Genomic DNA, 19,195 nt, shown 5'->3' on the forward strand with positions numbered 1-19,195 from the left:
ATATATATATATATATATATATATATATATCTGTATATATGTATATACGTGTGTATATATCCTATATATCTATCGGACACCGTCGGGTTCTCGCTCGTACCGTCAGGTCGCCGCTCTCCGAGAGAGATCACTGCCCTCACGCACACCCGAGGCTTTCTCTCGTTCCTTCTCGTGTGCGGACCGCGGGGGCCAGTAACGTATCGCGAAACAGACGAACCACTAACCGAAACCACTGCCGATTCGCGCGCGCACCACGACGAGCAAAACGACACACGTAATCAGCCGAGCCGGCGAGAAGATGACAGCAGACCGTATGTACGCGCGATTTCCGGTCTATCGCGAACGCCCGGCAACGGAAGAGAGAAAGACAGACAGATAGACAGATATAGAGAGAAAGATGAGAGAGACAGAGAGAGTGTGTGTTAGAGAGGAAGAGAGAAAGAGAGAGAGAGAGAGAAGCACGAGATTCCGGAGCACGGAACGGGTTAAAACGGAGCAGACGGAACGCGAAGAGGAGTCGAGAGAGAGAGAAAGAAAGACAGAGAGCGCCCAACGCTCTCGCGACGATGCAAGTCCGGGATGGACGGTATCGCGCACAAAGGCCGGCGAATTTTCGCAAATCCGGCGGAACTGCGTTGTCACGAGGACTTCCGAAGCGGTAAACGAGAGCGCTCGCGCAAAAAAAAAAAAACCCGAACGGTCAAGACGGCGCGACGCGCACACACGAGACTTTTCGCGGGTGGTCGCCCCTCTGGTGGCAGCCGGCGAGACGACCTCGCGAGACGGTTCTTACGCGAATATCGCGCTTGCGACGGCGGCCGGACGAGGCGGCGGCGGCGGCGGCGGCACGTCGACTCCACGACTCCGACCGACTCCGGCCGACTCGGTTTTCGCCGGCCGTCCCTCTGTCACCACCCCCTCCGCACCCGTTCCGTCGATATTAGCGCGTATATGTGTACACTCGAGCGTGTTAATTGTATCCGACGCGCGATGCACACACAACAAGAGGGAAGAAAGTCAAATGTTTTTAATAGTATTCAATAAGAGTATATCCTTTCTCATCGTCTACGTAATTATTTACATGGTCTAATTAATTTATCCTCGCAAGAGAGAAATAAATTTATTCGTAAATCGTATATAGTAAGATTGTTTGTGAACGCAGATGCATCGCGTAGCATTTAATGCATTTTGATGTACACGCGTGCGTGCAAAACGTCGCGAATTCGCTGCAACAACTTGCTCGCGTCCATCTTTCTGATTTTTTATCAAAACGTTTTGGAGAGTGAAAACCAAGAATTATAGCAAAAAAAATGTAGAGAAAACGGTAGGAGAGAAAGAAGACGAAACTCTATTTATTTGCATCATATGTACATACGTGCATAGTGTGCATGATCCGTGAGCCGGAGTAAGCGACGATTTGCGAGCCGACGCAATGCCGTCGCCATCTGTAGGATACCACGGGAACGTAATTTCGCGAATCGATCGACCTGCGAATTCTGGTCCGCTTTAAGGGAAGGAGGGGATGGCAAATTCGCACGAATGTTTTGCAATAAAAAGAACAATGAAATACCAGTCGGAAGGAAAATTAAATTTTACCGGTTGCGACTTTCATTTCCAACGGATATAAAAGTTTTTAAATTATAACTGATGTGTATATTTAGAATATAGATTTTATGTAATACTTTCACTTTTTCGTGTAATGTAAGATTTTTATTGACACGTGTGTATTATTATACGTATAATAATATATATATTATATTTGTCAATATCGAATATATTATTTTATTATTTCCTCTTCTTTTCATAAATTATAATAAATAACTCTTGACTCTCTGTGATTATATTAAACAAAATATTTTACAAAAGTAAATAGCTATATATATATATGTATATATATATATATATGTATGTGTCGCCACATGTGTTTCAATGAAGAGTGACAGAGATGTGTTACTACTTGTCTATTCAAAAGTAACTAGACATCTGAAGCACTGTGTTTGTGATCTTTGGCGACTCTTACATTATTGTACTTCTTTATTCTCTTCCAAATTGTAACAGTGCAGGGGGTTCTTCATGCGAGTAAAGCAGTAAATAAATACATTGTCCTATTTTTCAAACACATATATGTGTGTATGTGTGTTTACATGTGTGTGTGTGTGTGTATGTGTGTGATCGCAAACTTAATCTGTCAAAACACAGTACAGTAAAACGAAATAAATAATTTCATACATAGATGTAAACATGATATCCGGAAACGATTGTTTTCCGTGTTAAGCATTGTATGTCAATTGCAACATACATCGAATCATCAATTATCTCGAATTACGAACATGATTTTTTTTCTTACGAAGAAACATTACGCGACATCTCATATCAAGAAACAGTATGTTGCAGGAAGAGACGCGATTATCACCAACAAGGTCATAATAAAGATGATAGCCCACAATGGGGAAATCAAAAGCGACCCCCTTTTGTTTCTTTCAGTGTTTAGTCGCTTTTCAATACGTCCAGAAGACAGTGTTTACTAGGCTGAAGTTGAGGTATCGAGAGAAAGAGAGAGAAACAGAGAAAGAGAGAAAGAGGCAAGATGGTTGTTTACTCTCTAGGCATGGCGTAAGGTTACAAGTGAGAACTGTGAGGCTGTTGTTCGTAAAACAGTACATAGGCTTCACTGGAAACGACCGATCGTGGCGACACGACGGACACTCGGCTGTCGTTATACTCATGCCATTCCCCCGAGTACGGATGCTTGCAGTATGCGGTGTAATGACCGGAATACGTGGTACCCGAATGATTCGCGACACCGTACAGATTGTACGTACATCCCGGAACTCTCGGGGCGGCAAAGGCACTGAGATCCAAACCCGTCAAGGGAAAGTCCACCATCACGTTCAGCTTGCCACGGAAGCGCTCCATCGGAGAAAAACGTTTCAAGTCTAAAGAGTAATGTTAAGGAAAAAAAAAAAAAAATAACATCTTTACCGATATTCTGTTTAATTTTAAACTAAATTTGGTTTAAAACTGAACTGAATTTTTTGCAAGATCATCGAGATCAGAAATCAGTGCAGTGTTTTGTAACAAACACTGCAGTCACTAATGCAAATCAAAATTTTTCACATTTTCTTTCGTTCGTGTAATTTAAAATACGTAGGTTTGAAAAGGATACGAATAACCAATATCTTCGGAAATTTTTGTATGCTGAAGCTCTTAGTACATTTTCTTCTCATCTGACACTTGGAACATGTCGGTTTTTCGTCGCCATCCATTACCTCTTCTCGAGTGAAATGCTCCAAACACTGACTCAGCTTCACCGTACCACTTCTGGCCGGTATTGGTAGACTCAGATCCCAGAATGGATCGAGTGTGACCGACACGTGGTCGCAAGAAGTGCAATGTAAAGACGAACGTAATTGCCCAACGAAAACATCGACTACCATACTGTCCTCACTACGAAGATATCTCTTCCAGCTTTCCACAGCTTTCTGCGTATCCCTGCACGGAGGGAAATAGTAATACCAAAAATTTACAAATATAAATCAAACGCGCGATAAGTGTGCATTTTATCAAACGACCGACTTACGTGTAACTATCGGGTATATCTCCATGTATAGGTGGTAGCTTTGTGGTGACTCTATTGACATCCTCGTGTAAACCCTCCAGCAAGTATCTGAGAAACTCTTGAGCGTCCTGCTGACTGTAGCCCATAAAACGCGGTGCAAATCTTTGTATCTGTGATTTAAGCGCGGTGGTGTTAACCACATGATCACCGCCCACCTCCCACAATTCGTGGATCACTTGGCTGAACGCTTTGATCAGAGCGCCCTTCATGCTGGATGTGCTGGTGTTTATGTCGGCTAGGTATTGTTCGTTCAATAAATATTCCAGCAAAGGTCTCGTATTGCTCAAGCACTGAATTACACTGTTCATGAAACACTAAAAAAACACATCACGCGTGCGTTAATACAATTGATAAAGAATATTTCTTATCTTTTTCACGCATTTTCTTGCTCTCGAATCGTATACTCACTGTGTTTCCAATATTTCTCAAGCCGTTTAAACCACATCGTTCGTCGTGATAAACCTGACGGTTACGGCCCGATCTGTTAGTCGGACTTCCTTCCTGAAAATCAATTAATCATCGTTTTAAACGCGAACGTATCGTCGTACAACTATCGTTAATTATAAACGGGAACGCACGCAGTCTGTACATTGTTGCGAATATCGTCGTCCTGAATCGTCTTTTTCGGTAAAACGTCTGACATTTATCTCAGATCGAAGAAAGTGTCAGAAATTGTGCTCAATATAGAGAAAGCTTAAGCGTCTCGCGGGATAACAAAACACAACAAACTTACACACAACACAATCACACAGTGATGAAAACGCAATTTAATTTTAGTAAAATTTGGTTGAAAGGGGTAAACTTAATTTGATAAACGCTTTGATTTGAAGCGATAAAATACAACTGATCGTAATTGTTAATTAACACACTCAGCAAAAAAACACTTGTACTCTCGCAATCCTTCAGATGACTCACCTGTGAGTTTACAACTGGAGATTGAACGGTATGCGAAACGACAGACTGTAGTATTACTGAATTATTAACGCGCGCTGAATTAATCTTCGGCGAGACACGTTTGAGTGATGTCAAAGGTGTCGCGATACCGAGAAAAAAGGCATAAGCGACCACGAGGGTTATCACTGTCCATAGACACCACAGAGCCCATTCTATCAATTGGACGTGAGCCAGTTTACACGGTTATACGCGTGTAACTTCGAAACAGGAATGTCTCGAAGAGATTCACAGTTAGTGCGACACGTCCGTGCGGAAATCGCATTGTCATCACAACCTTACATCACGTAGTAACGCGTCATCATAACTATGTATAATCTTAATGATCACGAACATTCACGAGTTGATAAATCGCAACTATTTTTTATCCCGCATTTTTTTTTTTTTTTTTTATATCGGTGTTATTATCGTTATAAAGTTTCAATAAATTAAAAATACACTAGAGATCTTTTACGAACACGAATCTGCATATCAATCGGGCTGCAACAAGAACTTGAAACTTTTAAATAATGTGTACAACGATAAAAAACTCGCGAAACAACTTCATTTAAAGGAAACGATTTACGAAAGCTGTTCATCAAAGTTTTCATCTTACGTTTTTTTTCTTTTTTTTTCCAATTAATAAATACAAATCTTGACAATGATAATCGATGATAATCTTCGCGCAAATTCAAAGTCTGCGTAATTACAGATCGCCGCGAAACACTGTGGCGCGGACTCTCGACGACGGTGCGCTTCTAATCCGCCAGAGAATTCGAGAAAGAGAGCTCTGGGCTATTAATAAAACACAGCGATGCCCGCGACCCAACTGTGAAGAGACTCTAGTTGGAAACGGCGAGAGGGCAAAGAGATTTCGTAATCGGGACCAACAGGAAGGAAATGAATCGCACGCGGCGTAGCACAGTTCTTTTTTAATGTGTGTCGAAACACACATCGCTGAGAGAGTTTATGCGTCAACAAATATATCGGAGATGCGATTACAGAAACATTACCAGAAGATTTTTCACAGTCCACGGATTTGTAAATTATAACGTATAATAACGTACTTATCATAGATACGCAAAGAAAGGATTCTACAAGGGCACTACAAGTTTTGCCTGATCGATAACGGATCCTTTCCGATTAGATTACGACAGATTTTTATCTATACTAAAAATCACACGTTTTATACTCACGTCTTTGACACTATTGTCGTTAAAGCCCGCCGTTGCGTGATTATCGATTTAACATTTCGAAAATACAGGTCACGGCACAGCATTGTGATTAAGCAATCGCAAATTATTAATAAAACCTATCACAAACAATAGATACATGTACACAAAAGCAATGACTGTTAAAAGACTTATTAAACATCGAAAACGAAATTTTTATGCTGTACCGTGACGAGAGAAGGAATTATTTCTCCTTTACACACTCACGTATTGCTCGTTGACAGCATCGTAAAAACTTTGATGCGCCGTAGATGTCGGCGAGGATGTCAGATTGCCGGTCGTGCTGCTGCACGCGGCACCCGAGAAAAGACCGGATTGATCGGCTCGCCTTGACGTCGAAGGGACGGATGGGTCGTCTCCGTGCGTAATAGACGGTCTGCCAGCTACTGTGTCAGTCGGTGGTGATCCCAAACTACTGTCATCCGAACTACTGGACAGACACGACTTTCTCTCATCCTCGTCATCCTCGGGAATGTCACGGTCGTTTAGACGATGGGATGGTAAAAACACGAACGCGCCAAATGTCGGCTCGTCGCCGGCGGCGCCGCGTGTTACCTCGTTGCTCGTCGAGATCCTGGCTTCCTTCTCTTCCTCCCTCTGCTGCTCTGCTGTCGTCTTGTCCTGAGCGTTGTTATTGATCAGCAGTTCAGTGTTATGAGGATTAGTCGTGAGATTAGTTAACAAGTCAATGCTACTAACACCGATCAAACTGCCACCACCACCACCACCACCGGCGGTGGCGGCAGCGGGAGAAAGAAGGTTACGCATAGCGGGTAAGACAACCTCGTCCGGTCGGTGGTGGCTACGCTGTTGATAGAAGCGCCGATGGCGACTGTTGAGATTATCGTCGTTGTTTTTGTCGTCGTCGTTCTCGTCCACGTTTTCGTCCTCGTCGTCGTCGTTGTTGTCACGCGCGTCGTTGTTGTTCACGCCATATCCGCACGCGATGTCCTCGCCGATGTCGTCGTGCCCGATGTTGTCGCCAAGGTTGTTGCCGTTGTTGTTATGCTGATCGTCGTCGTCGGTAATGTCCTTACTATCGTCGTTTTCGTCGTCGTTCTCGTCGTCAAAATTTAGTTTATGAGCAACGAGATGAGGATCGCCGATAGCGGTCGTTACCTCGGCGAAAGACGCGGTGCTGTCCGCGCGTACATGTCCGATGGTGGTAAGCACCGTGCTGCCTGTATGCGGTCGCCTTTTGCCGGATCTTGTCCACAGATTAGTCGTCGCAGGAGACGATGAAGAGGACGACGAAGATAGCGAAGACTCCGGCCGGGGATCCCTTCGCTCGACTTCGCGCTCGTCACCACCATACAGCTCACTCAGAGACGACGATGTCGAGCGATGCTTCCAGTGATGCGCGCTGCCGCTCGCTTGCTGTTGACGTTGAATACTCGGCACATAACCGGCTGGAGAATACCTGCTGATGATGTCGGCGGCCGCGTCGATGTTGTTACGCTCTCGCGACGACGGGGACGCGCTCGATGTGGACGAGACGTATCTGCCGTTGCTGCTAGTACTGTCGGCGGCGTTTGTTGTTGCTGACGTAACGCCGCTGCTGCTGCCGCCTGTTTCGCTGTACGTCGACGATGAGACTGACCTGCAAAATAACGTTTAATGTAAAATTATTGCGGCCATTGCGCGTTTCAACAAACCGGGCCCGCCGCCAAGGGATGATGCTATCCCTACCGCAATCTCGTTATGCAATGCGCACGGAGTTATAGAGACGGTTGTATTCCTCGGTATCTCTGGCGGGGCTCGCTCGCGCGCACACTCGCGATACGAACGTTTACGCCGCCACTAAAGCGATTGCAGCGGAACTGCTCCACTTCTCGAGGTTTGGAGGTTACTAAATCAGACTCCGCGACACCCTTCACGAAGGCGTGACAGGCCTCTCGGAAACGCCTACATATTTAAATATAATTCTCTCCGGAGAACCCGCGACACAACCGAATTCAGGGTGAAACGTGCAACCGAACTGTGTCAATCTGAAGAGAGAACGTAAGTGTGCGCGGCGGAGAGTGCATCTTTTTAAAAAAAGCCAAGTCTCCCCGTAAGGTCAAGGTCCATTCGACGATTAAATTCCGTAGCGCGAGCGTGTTTATTTAAAATCGATAAATATGACTGCGTGCTCGCGCTCGATTGCGATAATAGGCGCGAGTGTCTCGAAGGTGCTTCAAACGGATGTATTTCGTTTGCGCGCCACATGGTTTTCCATGCGGCGTCCACACGGAGGACGCATAAAGGGACAGCAGGATTCGCTCTGATTAATGACACTGAAAAATGGATGAAGCTGCTCCGACCCGGAATAACAGGTAGCAGACTCAGCACAATCCGGTTTATGCTTGACCTCGACCTTTACTACTGTCGGGCTACTAATGCCAGTTGCCTAGGTCAAACGCAAGAACGGGAGCATGCATATCAACTCGCCTTCGTAATTGAATTACAACGACGCGAACAGTAAGCGGCGTCTTATACTCGTTCCTACAAATAAGTGCGAGTCAGAAAACACTATCGTGCTATCGTTAGAAGAATATAACTGAGATTTTTAATTCAGAGAATCGAACTCAACACATCTCCTCAAATTAAGAAAAACAAATAGTTTGATGCTGGTTAGTATCATATACGCCTGTTACACAGATAGTTCAATTCTCAATTACAGACAGTTTCTCGAATGTCTCGAGTTTGTTTAGCAATCTCGTTAGTCTTTTTAAAGTCTACATCCTACTTCGAAGATCGCTCACCTTGCAGGTGAGCAGTTGGATCGACTGTACTCCGACGAATATTTCCTGCGGATGCTCGTGCCGGTAGAAGTCGACGAGTAGTAGCTGCGGAGTCGATCGAGTATGAAAATACACACGCTTATAGGATACGATTCTGATTTGACTAATTTTAGAACGGCAATTAATATCAAGCAACACGTTAACCTTTCAGCTATCGGAAATCTTTATACTTCACTTTTCCCGCGTGCCGCAATTAATAAAAATCTCCAGTTCAACCGTTGTGGATTCACCGGTCGAGGAAAACGACTCGCGATGCTTCCTGTACTTGTTTCTCGTGCATTCAAGAGAGACTTTCAATTGCTAGATTTCGTGCGGATCGAGGTAGGAAGCAAAAAGCATTGTTTAGCGTAATTGTGCGGGGCACGCTCCTCGACTGGGAATTCCATCGTTGAACCGAGTTTCCACTTTCTCCACGTCGTTAACTCACGCGACAGAAGTAGTCAAACGTCTGTTGCGCTCGCAACCGATAATTGCCGCTAATTCTCCCTGTCACAGTTCTCTGTCGAGTATTCTCGGCGAACACTGACCTGCCCGAACCGCAGTAGGATCGCCTGTACTCGGAGGTGATGTAGTTGGAACGCAGCCCCGAGGACGACGTGTAGAAGTTGGTCGGCCGATCGAGCAGCGACGAGGCTACGGTCGAGCGGTATGTGTTCAACTTGGACGTGGTACTGCTGATCCCGGATGTGGTGGTGTTGCTGCTACCGGCGCCGCTAGAGTATCTACGGCTGGGCGAGTGCGGCGCCATCGGACTGGTGCTGTACGATAATGCTACAGCGCCCGCTTGGCCACCGCGATGGTACGACATTGCGTCCTGCGGTCTCTGCCGGTCGCCGCCGGGCGAAGTCTCGTCGAGCTCTTCTACCTGGGGCCTGAAAGTCATTTTACTGCACTATTCTCAGGCGAGATTCTAAAAAAAAAAAATAAATGCACGAAGCGACATTTTATTAAACGATGTTACAGACTGGTCTCGTGATTTTTTTCACGGGGGGAACTTTCGGAACGGATTTCGTTCTCCGCGCGATCTCGAGATTAGACAGAGATTCCCTCGTGGGAACGTGAGAATTCGATAACGATCGTCCGAGCGATCGTTACTATCGATAATTGCTTCCCGCGTGATATAACACGACCTTCGCGACGCATCTGACAATCATAAAAGTCTGCGAACGAGTAGCGAACACATTGTGTGTGTTACCTTACGGTAATAAATTGCAGCGCAATACCGCGGGCTTAATTCGAGCTTTAGCTTTGACCTCGCCCCGCGTTGAGTGTATCGCCTTACCTTGCCCTCTTTTTCCGCGAAAACAGCCGAGAGAATTATTAACGGGAAAGACGCTACACGTTGGTCCATCCGAGGCTGATCGCGTGTTATAACGACATATGTATGTGGCAAACTCGCGCGAATCGAGAAATTTGTTCTCGGCTTTATAAACCCACAAGGATGTTATCAGCGCTTTGCGACAGTTCAGCAACACCTATACGTGTGCGTTTCTTTTCTCTCTCTCTCTCTCTCTCTCTCTCTCTCTCTCTCTCGCTCTCATTCTCTCTACACAAATTATTTCTAACAGATAATTCCGTCAGAAAACGCAATTCTGAGCCGAGTGTCGATGGCGCGCGCGATTTTGACGCCCGACGATGATTTTTCTCAAGATTTGGCAACCGTCCCACTTTTCACCGGGATCCGACGCGCAGTAGAGAAACCAAGCCGGGAATCCAATATAAACCCGTGTCGTTTCGGATTTCGTTGAAAAGCCGTTGCGCGGTTACGTTCACTATAATACTTCCACTCTTCTCGCTGAAGCGGCACGACGATATACATTTTGCAATGCTCGGTAAAAATAAAAACACTTGCGACCACACACCGTTCTTATTAGCGGTATGAATCGAGATAATCAACACGTAATTAATCTCGCGTAAAAATACAAATGTGAGCAAAGAGAGTATCTTGTTAATTTTTCGATATCGTGTGTGTGTGTGTACGTACATATATGAAAATACACGCTATAAGCGTACAAATTTCGTGAAAAAAAAATCTCTACAATTTTTTACGGTAAACATAAAAATAATGTGTTGTCTGTGTTGATGCTCGCGTCGAGCGCTTTTAAAGAGACCTGAAAAGAAAGTTGGAATACATACAGTCCCGCTAAAACGAAAACGGTGACGGATCTACAACAATTCGATATGGCCAAGAGAAGAGAAAGATTTGTTTACGTAAATCGGGAACAGACTGTCGAACGCACACGGTGTCGTGCTCGTGACTCCGCGATAAATTACTGGCCGCACTCTCTTCCTCCTCGGTACACGTGTTCGCAACAACAGCGGCGAAGCCGATAACGCCATTACATAACCGTATAAGGGACAATCGAATGAAAATGACGTAACCAATTTCACGAGATTAATTCATTACAACATGCGTTACACACCAGTTTTCAATAGCGTGTCGTCGCTCAAACACTCGATAATTTTTAACCAATAGTGGAATTTTAAAAAATGTTCAAATTATTAAACTGGGTTTTTTTTTTTTCAAACTAATTTAATTATCTGCATTTTTCACAACGACGTTGCGCGCGAGTTCATTTCGCTAATCTCTATGAGGTATCAAATACCTATTTGTGATAAGATTTTTTACGATCCTTTTATCTCGATCGCGATGACATTCAAGTTTCGAAAAAAAAAAGATATGCACAAAAAAACTGTGTTTGCAAAATGGATTAGCAAAAATTAAATGTCCAATACGTTCTTTAAATAATTCATTATTATATGTACGCAAACAAACAAAAATTTCTCAATGCACATCTTCAATCACGCCTATTGACGTTTCCTATTGTAACGTTGAAACTTAGCGAGAAACGGACGAATTCGGATTCCGTGACTCGAGCACAACTTACAATTCAATTAACTTACGTAATATCTAACACGTGAATTACAACACACACAACTCGTGCGTTATTAATTAATTCGACAGCAATTTATCTCCGGACGACTGCGCGCGTACGTGTTGCACGGGTGTTTGCGCCGCAAGGTTAAAAAAGAAAAAAAGTAGTTCAAGTACTCGCGCGATATGCACGTATTTTAGACGTACGAAGATCGTTCCAAAGCGCGCGCACAGGTGTAAGAACGTGAATCACGAAACATCTTACTGTGAGTGAACGGAGAATTGATTCAAAGCTCGTCGCGTTTTCCCGCGTTCACAGGAGGGAAAAAAAAAACTAGAGGAGAAAATATAATCACGCGCGAGCAGCTTACGCATTAAAGATCGATTCGTACAGAGAGAGAGAGAGAGAGAGAGAGAGAGAGAGAGAGAGATAGAGAGGATTGATGGATAGATGTGTATACCGGCGACCTTAAGGCTTCGTCGAGAGCACGAGTAGGCTATGCGGGCTAATCGATATTCTATCTTCCGTCGAAGGGCATAAAATGAAAAATATATAACACAGAGCGCCGTGTCTCGTTTGTATATTTCTACTGCTAATTACCAAATTAGATCCACGTGCGATACTAAAGTATCTTTTCAAATTAAAAATGCAATATTTTACGCGAACGTTTTAAAAAAACTCTTTCCCAAAGCGCTCAGACTATAAATAAGATAATATACAAGTCAACGCGTACATTCACGATACGTAAAAATAACTTTGCGATATAACAATCTTGCAAATAAACGTTTTAAATTTTCCTTGTAATCGGAAAAAAAGAAAAAAATATAGTAATATATAAAATTACTGAAACATATAATTAAAAACATTAATAAATCATCGTTCGTTCATATCCGTCTAAGTAAGCGACAATGCGTACGTGATTGGCACGCAGTTACCTGTATTAATTATGCGTGATTTGCATATTGCTTCGTAACAACAACCGATCGAATTGTTACGCAAATTGCGATAGAAAAAAACTTGAACATTGCGTTGGACGAGAGTATCGATAATCGACATCATCCCGACCGTGAATTTTGTGCCTCGAGGAATGTAAAAAAATGTTTACCTACTGATTGCCATTTCTCGAATATCTTACGTTTTTACCTTTTTGTTTTTTTCTTTTTTTTCACAATCGCTCGATTGTTTCAACTTTCTTCCGCACGCAAATAAATTCGAGAGACCGATAAGTGAAAAAAGCAGAGGCACATTTGCATGTTCTCTCACAAAGGAATTTCGAGAGAGAAATCACGCAAGAGCGCATTGATTGATTTAATGAATCGCAGTTCCGCGCGTGTAGGCGGGTCTTTCGACAATGCGTCCGTCTTTTTTTTTTTGTCACGAAACAATTTCCACCTTCATTTCAGACATCATTCGCTTGAGGGAAAGAAGGCAGAGGGGGGGGAATGAGTATCGATATTCACGAAATATTTTTATCGAACCGACGGACGTGGATAACCTAACTCGTTCGATTGCGAGGCACGTTCGCGTGAAAACGATATCGCGCGCGACGTGTTTGTTTCGCGCATTTTCTCGCAGCGTACAAAAATCACGAGTTACGAATAAAAATATTCCGGGCGATCGTTATGGAAACACGTTATTCCAAAGCGCTTATGCGACAAAGTCGATTAGCGAAGGCAAAGAGAGAGAAACACATACATACGTACGTAAGCGCGCACACACACACACACACACAACACACACACACAGAGGTGTGATACACACATAACTCGGTTGCAAATGCTTACAAACTACTCGAAGAACAACTCGAAGTACAAGGAATGCAGCTCGCAGGCGAAAATACGGGAAGAAAAACTCACGCCGGTCTGTCGGTCGGTTATCAAAAGTCATCCGTGACCGTGACACTTAGCAACCGCGACTCGCGTTATTTCGCACATAATCTTGTAGAACCGCACCGTTGAATTGAGTGAGAGAGAACCTCGGAAACGCGAATCCAGCTGCGAGACTAGATCTTTTGCGATCATGCCGACGGTGACGTCACCGGGAACGTATGTTCCGAATTCCAACGGGCAACGGGAGTTTAACGGTCTCGCGAGAAGTTAGCCGCGTCACCGCGGCTTACGCACGTACGTACGCGTAAAATCGCCGCGAGCGCTCGCATGTATACATAACGTACAGAAACGCGATCGATTCATGGCAAGCTTCAGCGCGTTCCCATCCCGCGTAGTACGTGCACTACAATGTCGGTCCGGTCGTCGTACTCGACCCCGGTATATTTACCTGTCACTGTTCCTTTTGTGCTTTGCTCGACACTCGTTGCACTGCTAAATTATCGGACACTACCTCGCCAGCGATGTACACGCGAACAATATGGCGATACGGAATTGCCGATTTCCGCGTTGACAGTCATCGCATCCCTCCGCGATGCGACAGCGGCGGCGGCGGCGGCGGTAGCGGTAGCGGTTGCGGCGACGTCGGCGGTGGTGGTGGTGGTGGCGGCGGCGACGACGGCAACGACAGAATCGTATTCTGCGCTAACACGGAAGAAACACACACCGAACGCGCAGATATGAGAATTGCAAACCGGAAATGACGTTCGTTTCAACCTTTAACTATATAATCGTAAACTTCTCTAATCGATGTTTTCATGCTGTGTAATGAGATTACCAGCGCCCTCGTCACCTAAGCTGCAGAAAGATGAGACAATGATGGTACGAAATGAAGAAAAAAACGGAATACAATGCCGATTTCTTCATACCGTTCGATAGCTATGTTCTTTGGATATAAAGATATCTGTCAGTTATTAAAATATTTATTTTACAAGCTTTACAGAGGTGAAGAAAATCGATTCTAGAAGAATATCTCATTAATGCAACAATGTGTCACTTTCTGCCACTTAGACGACAGAGGCGCTGATAGTCTTCATTACACTGCAATTATTGTGAAGATAAAAAGTGTGAGGAGAATGGTTAAGCCCCTTGCACAATGGAAGGAATAGCGATAGCGATAGAAATAACACAGTTTTTAACACAGAATTTCAACTCGTCGGAAATTTTATCGCTATTACTTATTCCGATTTTCTGATCTGCATTGATACATGTGTATTTTTGTATGTTAGATTCCGCTGTTCCTANTTTCTGATCTGCATTGATACATGTGTATTTTTGTATGTTAGATTCCGCTGTTCCTACCTTTATTTTTAAATATAAACTCTTTAAAACTTTTGTTATTTCTATCGCTATCGCTATTCCGTCCATTGTGCAAGAGGCTTTATATTCAGAAAACTCAACGGTTGAAATCATCATCACTTATGATAGGACTATTCTTCAAAATCTGTTCCAAAAGTATGATCCAATCATAAGTGATTATCTCTGAACCGTTGAGTGTGTTGTTGAGTTGTCTGAACGCACCCAATGTGTGCAGGTCATACGCATGGCGCTGAACGCGGTTAGTATTTAAAATCTATAGTACATGTGACGTCAACTATAGAGTTTAGTAGCAGCAGTGAATATCGGAACACATTCCTGATAACACATTTGATTTGAGTGCGTACGAAAACAAGAACTGAAGATGTATGGTCGCGATGTGACGTTTATCGCGCTTGGATTCTTTCTTATATTATTTTGCGACAAGACGTCGTCAGAATGCACGCAACCGTGTTTCTGCACTCTGCCGAATGGCCAATACTACAATTTGACCGGCCTAGCTTACGATAAGTACGTAATAAAACTGTGCCACTTAACCTTACGTGCTCCAAACGCGTTTTGTTTTGTACGTCATTCATAAATATATCTGAATATTTGTATAATTGTTTTTGCGTACTTGTAAAATAGAAAAATACAAAAAAATAATTTATGTTTTGGATGATATTGATGGGGTAAGTAAATAAGACTAGACAAATCCTACATGCAAAGTATAAAATATACCTATAATATATTTATTTTCTTTTCATTTTCTCTGTGTGGTTTGTTATTCGGATAATTTGTATTTAGACACAGTGTTTTTAGTTTCTATATATATATATATATATAGAAATTGGTTTTTTATTCACTAATGAATATACTATATTCATATAATATAATATAATTAATCTTTAAATTTTCAGACCATTAAGTCAGAAGAAAGGTGACTGGACAGTAAAATTTCATCCATGTACAAACATAAAACTAGACACACTTGCAAATTGCACCAATACGTCGGTAAGATTCAGCAAAGTTTTGAGTAAAGTTTAAAAAAGAAAATTTTTGACATAAAAGTAATCAAACTTTAACATTTTATTTATGTAATAATAATAATTCTGAAAAAAACATAGACATTGATGGTATTTTACTATCTTTACTGTTTAATACTTGCATTCCGTCTATTTTTGTTTATTGATATGCTATTACTTCAATGTGATTACTTGTTCTATCAGTAATTAGATTATAAAAAACAATTACATTTTATTTGTGCAGCTATGCACATATAATAATAATAGTAATTCAATAAATCTCGGAAGAGTAGAGGAAACACAAATGAAGTTAATTGAAAATGAAATTCCCGTTTTTGAAATACACCATGAAAATGTAACATCAAGAATAACTATTATGTGTACTAGAAGAGTTACTTTTCTTATGGTAGATTCTCCTAATCTCAGGCCTAATACAGAATATGTGAGTGTAAAATATAATAAAATGAAGAGATACCATCATGAGATAAGATTACGAGATATTTCTATATGTACTGTCTGATGTCTGTAGTATTTTACACTGGCATCGCCACACGGATGTAAATTAGACCCACCCAAAAAACCGATAAACAAGGGTTTATCTACGGGTTCTGTCTTGGTTGTTCTATTTTTCACCTTTGCCGGCGTATATTTTATTGGCGGTATTATGGCAATGAAATTTTTAAGAGGGGCAACAGGTTGGGAAATGTTGCCAAATCACGATTTCTGGTGTGAGCTTCCTTCGCTAGTCCGAGTAAGTGATATGCGCCACACACATCTTTAATATATATATATATATATATAATATTTATAATATACATATTACACTATTTTTAAACAAAATAGTTATCTTTCTTTCTCTTTCGTAGGACGGCGTTATCTTTGCCTGTAATTGCTGTCGAGCGGATAGTTACGAAAGAATATAAAAATTGTGCTTATTATAAGTTATTATAAGTAGTATTTTTGCAATTATATATTTTTTTGATTTTAGATAAAGTCTATCTTTACAAATCTTGTTTTTTTTTGTATATTTATATAGCGACTTAATATACAGAATGAATTACGTTATAATTGCAATTAACAATTATGTTGTATTTGTTAATTGTCAATTAAATTATAGGTTTTTGCGCCTCTTTGTTGAACAATAGGGCACATGTAGAAACGCGTATCTCTTCGTAATGTACATTTAATTTGAAAAAAAAAAAACTGCTTGCAGTTATGTTGCTCTCCTACGTTGCTTTATTTCCGCTTTGCGCGTACTTTTGTGTTACGTTAAAAAATTGCAACATAGTATATATGTAGTTATACACACCGTAACAAATGTGATATATTTTATATCTCTGTTACATATTAATATTATTCTCGTGTTAAGTTCTTCTCAGTAGCACAAATATGTCAGTTTTATGCAAAAATCGATTTATTGCGTCGTCGCCGTATGTACATATGTACAATGAATACCTGATTGCAAAAAAAAAACATTACAACAAAGCACCAAAGAAACTCGACAATTTGAATGTAAAGTGCGTTTGTTTTGAGGCACGTTTACATATTGATAAACAACAAACGGGAAAAGCGATTGCGTGAATAATTAAGACTAATGTAAACAATTCACGCGTCGCGATCGTAGGCTTATTGTGTATTTCGGCATTGGAAGGGCCTTAATTAACACTAATAATACGAATATAATATCGATAAAATAATGTTATTACGAATATATATTATTCTTCAAAGCAAACAAAAAACTGTCTCTGTAAATATATTTTTTATAAATATACTTTTCATTGCAGTATTAGTAATTGCGAATTAAGATCTTCGCTGTCTCTTTTTGACAATTAGGATAGTTCTTGTACCTTTCTTACACTGTGGACTGTTCGTTTTGTACATGCAGACACTTTGGACCCTTCTAGTGTTATTAATATAAAGACAGAAATGGTGTGATTTAATAATGTGATGTGATTTTTTTTTATTAACAAAACCTCTAATAATACAAAAATATAAATATTTCTATGCAGATAAGTTTTTTATATACCTCTTTTTTTTTAAATATTTTTATATTATGCGCGTAGACAGTGCGAGTATAAAAATGCGACTTATCTATATAAACGCATGTTATGCGTCGTGTTATGTGTACAAATAAAATGACAATTATCTTGCTGTCTATTTTATATCTTTTTTAAGGGTAAAAAATATTCAATATAATACATATTAACAAATTGTGCTCTTTTTGCATGCTTTGCGTGTTTCTTCGTCTCTTGATTTCATAATAAATATTGACACCACGAATAGGGATCTCTTCGATATATTATAGTATTGTTCGAAAGACATGATTATAAAGCGGTGAATATAAACATATCTTTCTAAACATACCTCTTTGTATTTCTATCAATTAGACAATACTGAACTTTTCTTTCTTTTGTTTCTGCTCAATATCGTTGCATTTTTCTCAGAAGATCGCGCTTAAAAACTCTCGATTTCGTCTATTACGATCGCGACTTCTTGATTAGTTTGAATGATCAACCAGCTGCCATTCGCGCTCAAGTTGTTAATGTTAATACCCTTCGACGAGAAAACGTTCACGATATTAGCCATGTCCTGCACCCGGCTTGAACGATACAGGCACATGTGATCTCTTAGCGCAATGCCGTTTACGAAAACGGCGTCATCGAGAGCGAGCAGCAGCAATTCATTGTCGCGTACGGTCCCTGCAAATATCGTTGGACTTGTAGTTTTTTTTTTCAATTCGCTTTTTCAAACAATGAATTAAAATATATAAAATATGATCTAAAATTCTCAAGAAAAGAATCAAAATTTTGTCCATTATATCGATTAATCTTATATATGTGTCAACTTCATAAATAAAAGAAAAACTCGTGCCTAACTTTTTGATAGTTCCATAACAAATTACCTTTGATCATGTGCTCTCCGACTTTCACGACGACCGCTTTGTTTTCGTCGTCGACGTGGCTCTCGTGCAACTCCACGCCGATCTCTTGCGCCAAGGTGGGCGCGTTGACCAAGTTAAGGCCGTTTTTCGTCTGACCGGTTAATATGCCGACTAAAACGGCCGTGTGTATGAACTGTTTGTCCTGCATGTTTCTTCCCACAGTCTGGCTGTGAATAATAGTGTGCAGCTCGCCCTTGAGAAAACGACCGGCCAATTGACCCAATTTCTTGGACAATTCTATCCAGGGTTCATTCTCGTTAGTCATGGCGGCCGATAAGACCGGAGCGTTTACAATACCGGTGACGGTATACTCTGTCGATTTGCCGGACAGAGCCAAAAATTGCTGTGCGATCTCCACCGCCACTCGTTGCTGGGCTTCCGCCGTACTAGCACCTGAAATCAAAGAGATCATTGTCTCTCTTACGTATGTTTTTTTTTTTTTTTTTTTTTTTTTTTCAATATTAATGCAAAATAGAGAACTCAAAAGGTTAAATATTGGTGTACTTAAGATCATTCCAACAGCGCGCAAATTAATTAAATGTAGATATAATTTTGACGTGTGAGATAATATGTTATATACCAAGATGAGGTGTCGCGATGACTTTCG

General features: G+C 41.5%; 3 protein-coding genes across 10 annotated transcripts in view; 1 reads left to right on the forward strand and 2 right to left on the reverse strand.

The window, feature by feature from the left end:
- Positions 1-2,106: 2,106 nt before the first annotated feature.
- On the reverse strand, positions 2,107-13,881 carry LOC109856493 (ubiquitin carboxyl-terminal hydrolase 8). Of its 7 annotated transcripts, none has more exons than XM_020431829.1 (9): positions 13,718-13,881; positions 9,092-9,474; positions 8,526-8,609; positions 6,901-7,381; positions 5,989-6,402; positions 4,028-4,120; positions 3,581-3,933; positions 3,167-3,492; positions 2,107-2,936 (listed from the first exon to the last, which is right to left on the reverse strand). In XM_020431829.1, the coding sequence occupies exons 2-9, from the start codon at positions 9,445-9,447 to the stop codon at positions 2,620-2,622; spliced, it is 2,424 nt and encodes an 807-aa protein (XP_020287418.1). In that variant the 5' UTR covers positions 9,448-9,474; positions 13,718-13,881; the 3' UTR covers positions 2,107-2,619. The 7 variants fall into 7 exon arrangements, with proteins under 7 accessions (XP_020287418.1, XP_020287417.1, XP_020287415.1 ...); XM_020431828.1 differs by having other exon boundaries at positions 6,565-7,381; XM_020431826.1 differs by having other exon boundaries at positions 6,481-7,381.
- A 1,067-nt stretch (positions 13,882-14,948) lies between these two features.
- On the forward strand, positions 14,949-17,510 carry LOC109856486 (cation-dependent mannose-6-phosphate receptor-like). 2 transcript variants are annotated; one of them, XM_020431811.1, is made up of 5 exons: positions 14,949-15,153; positions 15,543-15,636; positions 15,892-16,089; positions 16,177-16,398; positions 16,514-17,510. In XM_020431811.1, exons 1-5 carry the CDS (start codon positions 15,008-15,010, stop codon positions 16,568-16,570), a joined length of 717 nt encoding a protein of 238 aa, XP_020287400.1. In that variant the 5' UTR covers positions 14,949-15,007; the 3' UTR covers positions 16,571-17,510. The 2 variants fall into 2 exon arrangements, with proteins under 2 accessions (XP_020287400.1, XP_020287401.1); XM_020431812.1 differs by lacking the exon at positions 14,949-15,153 and adding an exon at positions 15,184-15,314.
- Positions 17,511-17,905: 395 nt separating this feature from the next.
- The window catches only part of LOC109856485 (hydroxypyruvate reductase), a 6,555-nt gene continuing 5,265 nt past the window's right edge, over positions 17,906-19,195 (reverse strand). Inside the window, exons 6-7 of the mRNA XM_020431810.1 lie at positions 18,550-18,981; positions 17,906-18,346 (exon numbers count right to left, since the gene is read on the reverse strand). Of these exons, the coding sequence (XP_020287399.1) occupies positions 18,102-18,346; positions 18,550-18,981 (677 nt within the window). The 3' untranslated portion in view covers positions 17,906-18,101. The remainder of the gene's footprint in view (positions 18,347-18,549; positions 18,982-19,195) is intronic.

This window comes from Pseudomyrmex gracilis, unplaced genomic scaffold (assembly GCF_002006095.1).
Source record: "Pseudomyrmex gracilis isolate BER0280 unplaced genomic scaffold, ASM200609v1 scaffold_120, whole genome shotgun sequence".
Taxonomy (NCBI): Eukaryota; Metazoa; Arthropoda; class Insecta; order Hymenoptera; family Formicidae; genus Pseudomyrmex; species Pseudomyrmex gracilis.

Bases quoted from the DNA above. Each gene is read 5' to 3' on its own strand.
- LOC109856493 (XM_020431823.1), bottom strand. From the start codon at position 9,447: ATGACTTTCAGGCCCCAGGTAGAAGAGCTCGACGAGACTTCGCCCGGC. The intron at 8,610-9,091 runs GTCAGTGTTCGC...TCGACTCCGCAG, and splicing joins TCCTACTGCGGTTCGGGCAG to CTACTACTCGTCGACTTCTA. The intron at 3,934-4,027 runs GTGAGTATACGA...GTGTTTTTTTAG, and splicing joins TGAGAAATATTGGAAACACA to TGTTTCATGAACAGTGTAAT.
- LOC109856486 (XM_020431811.1), top strand. From the start codon at position 15,008: ATGTATGGTCGCGATGTGACGTTTATCGCGCTTGGATTCTTTCTTATA. The intron at 15,154-15,542 runs GTACGTAATAAA...TTAAATTTTCAG, and splicing joins ACCGGCCTAGCTTACGATAA to ACCATTAAGTCAGAAGAAAG. The intron at 15,637-15,891 runs GTAAGATTCAGC...TTATTTGTGCAG, and splicing joins CAAATTGCACCAATACGTCG to CTATGCACATATAATAATAA.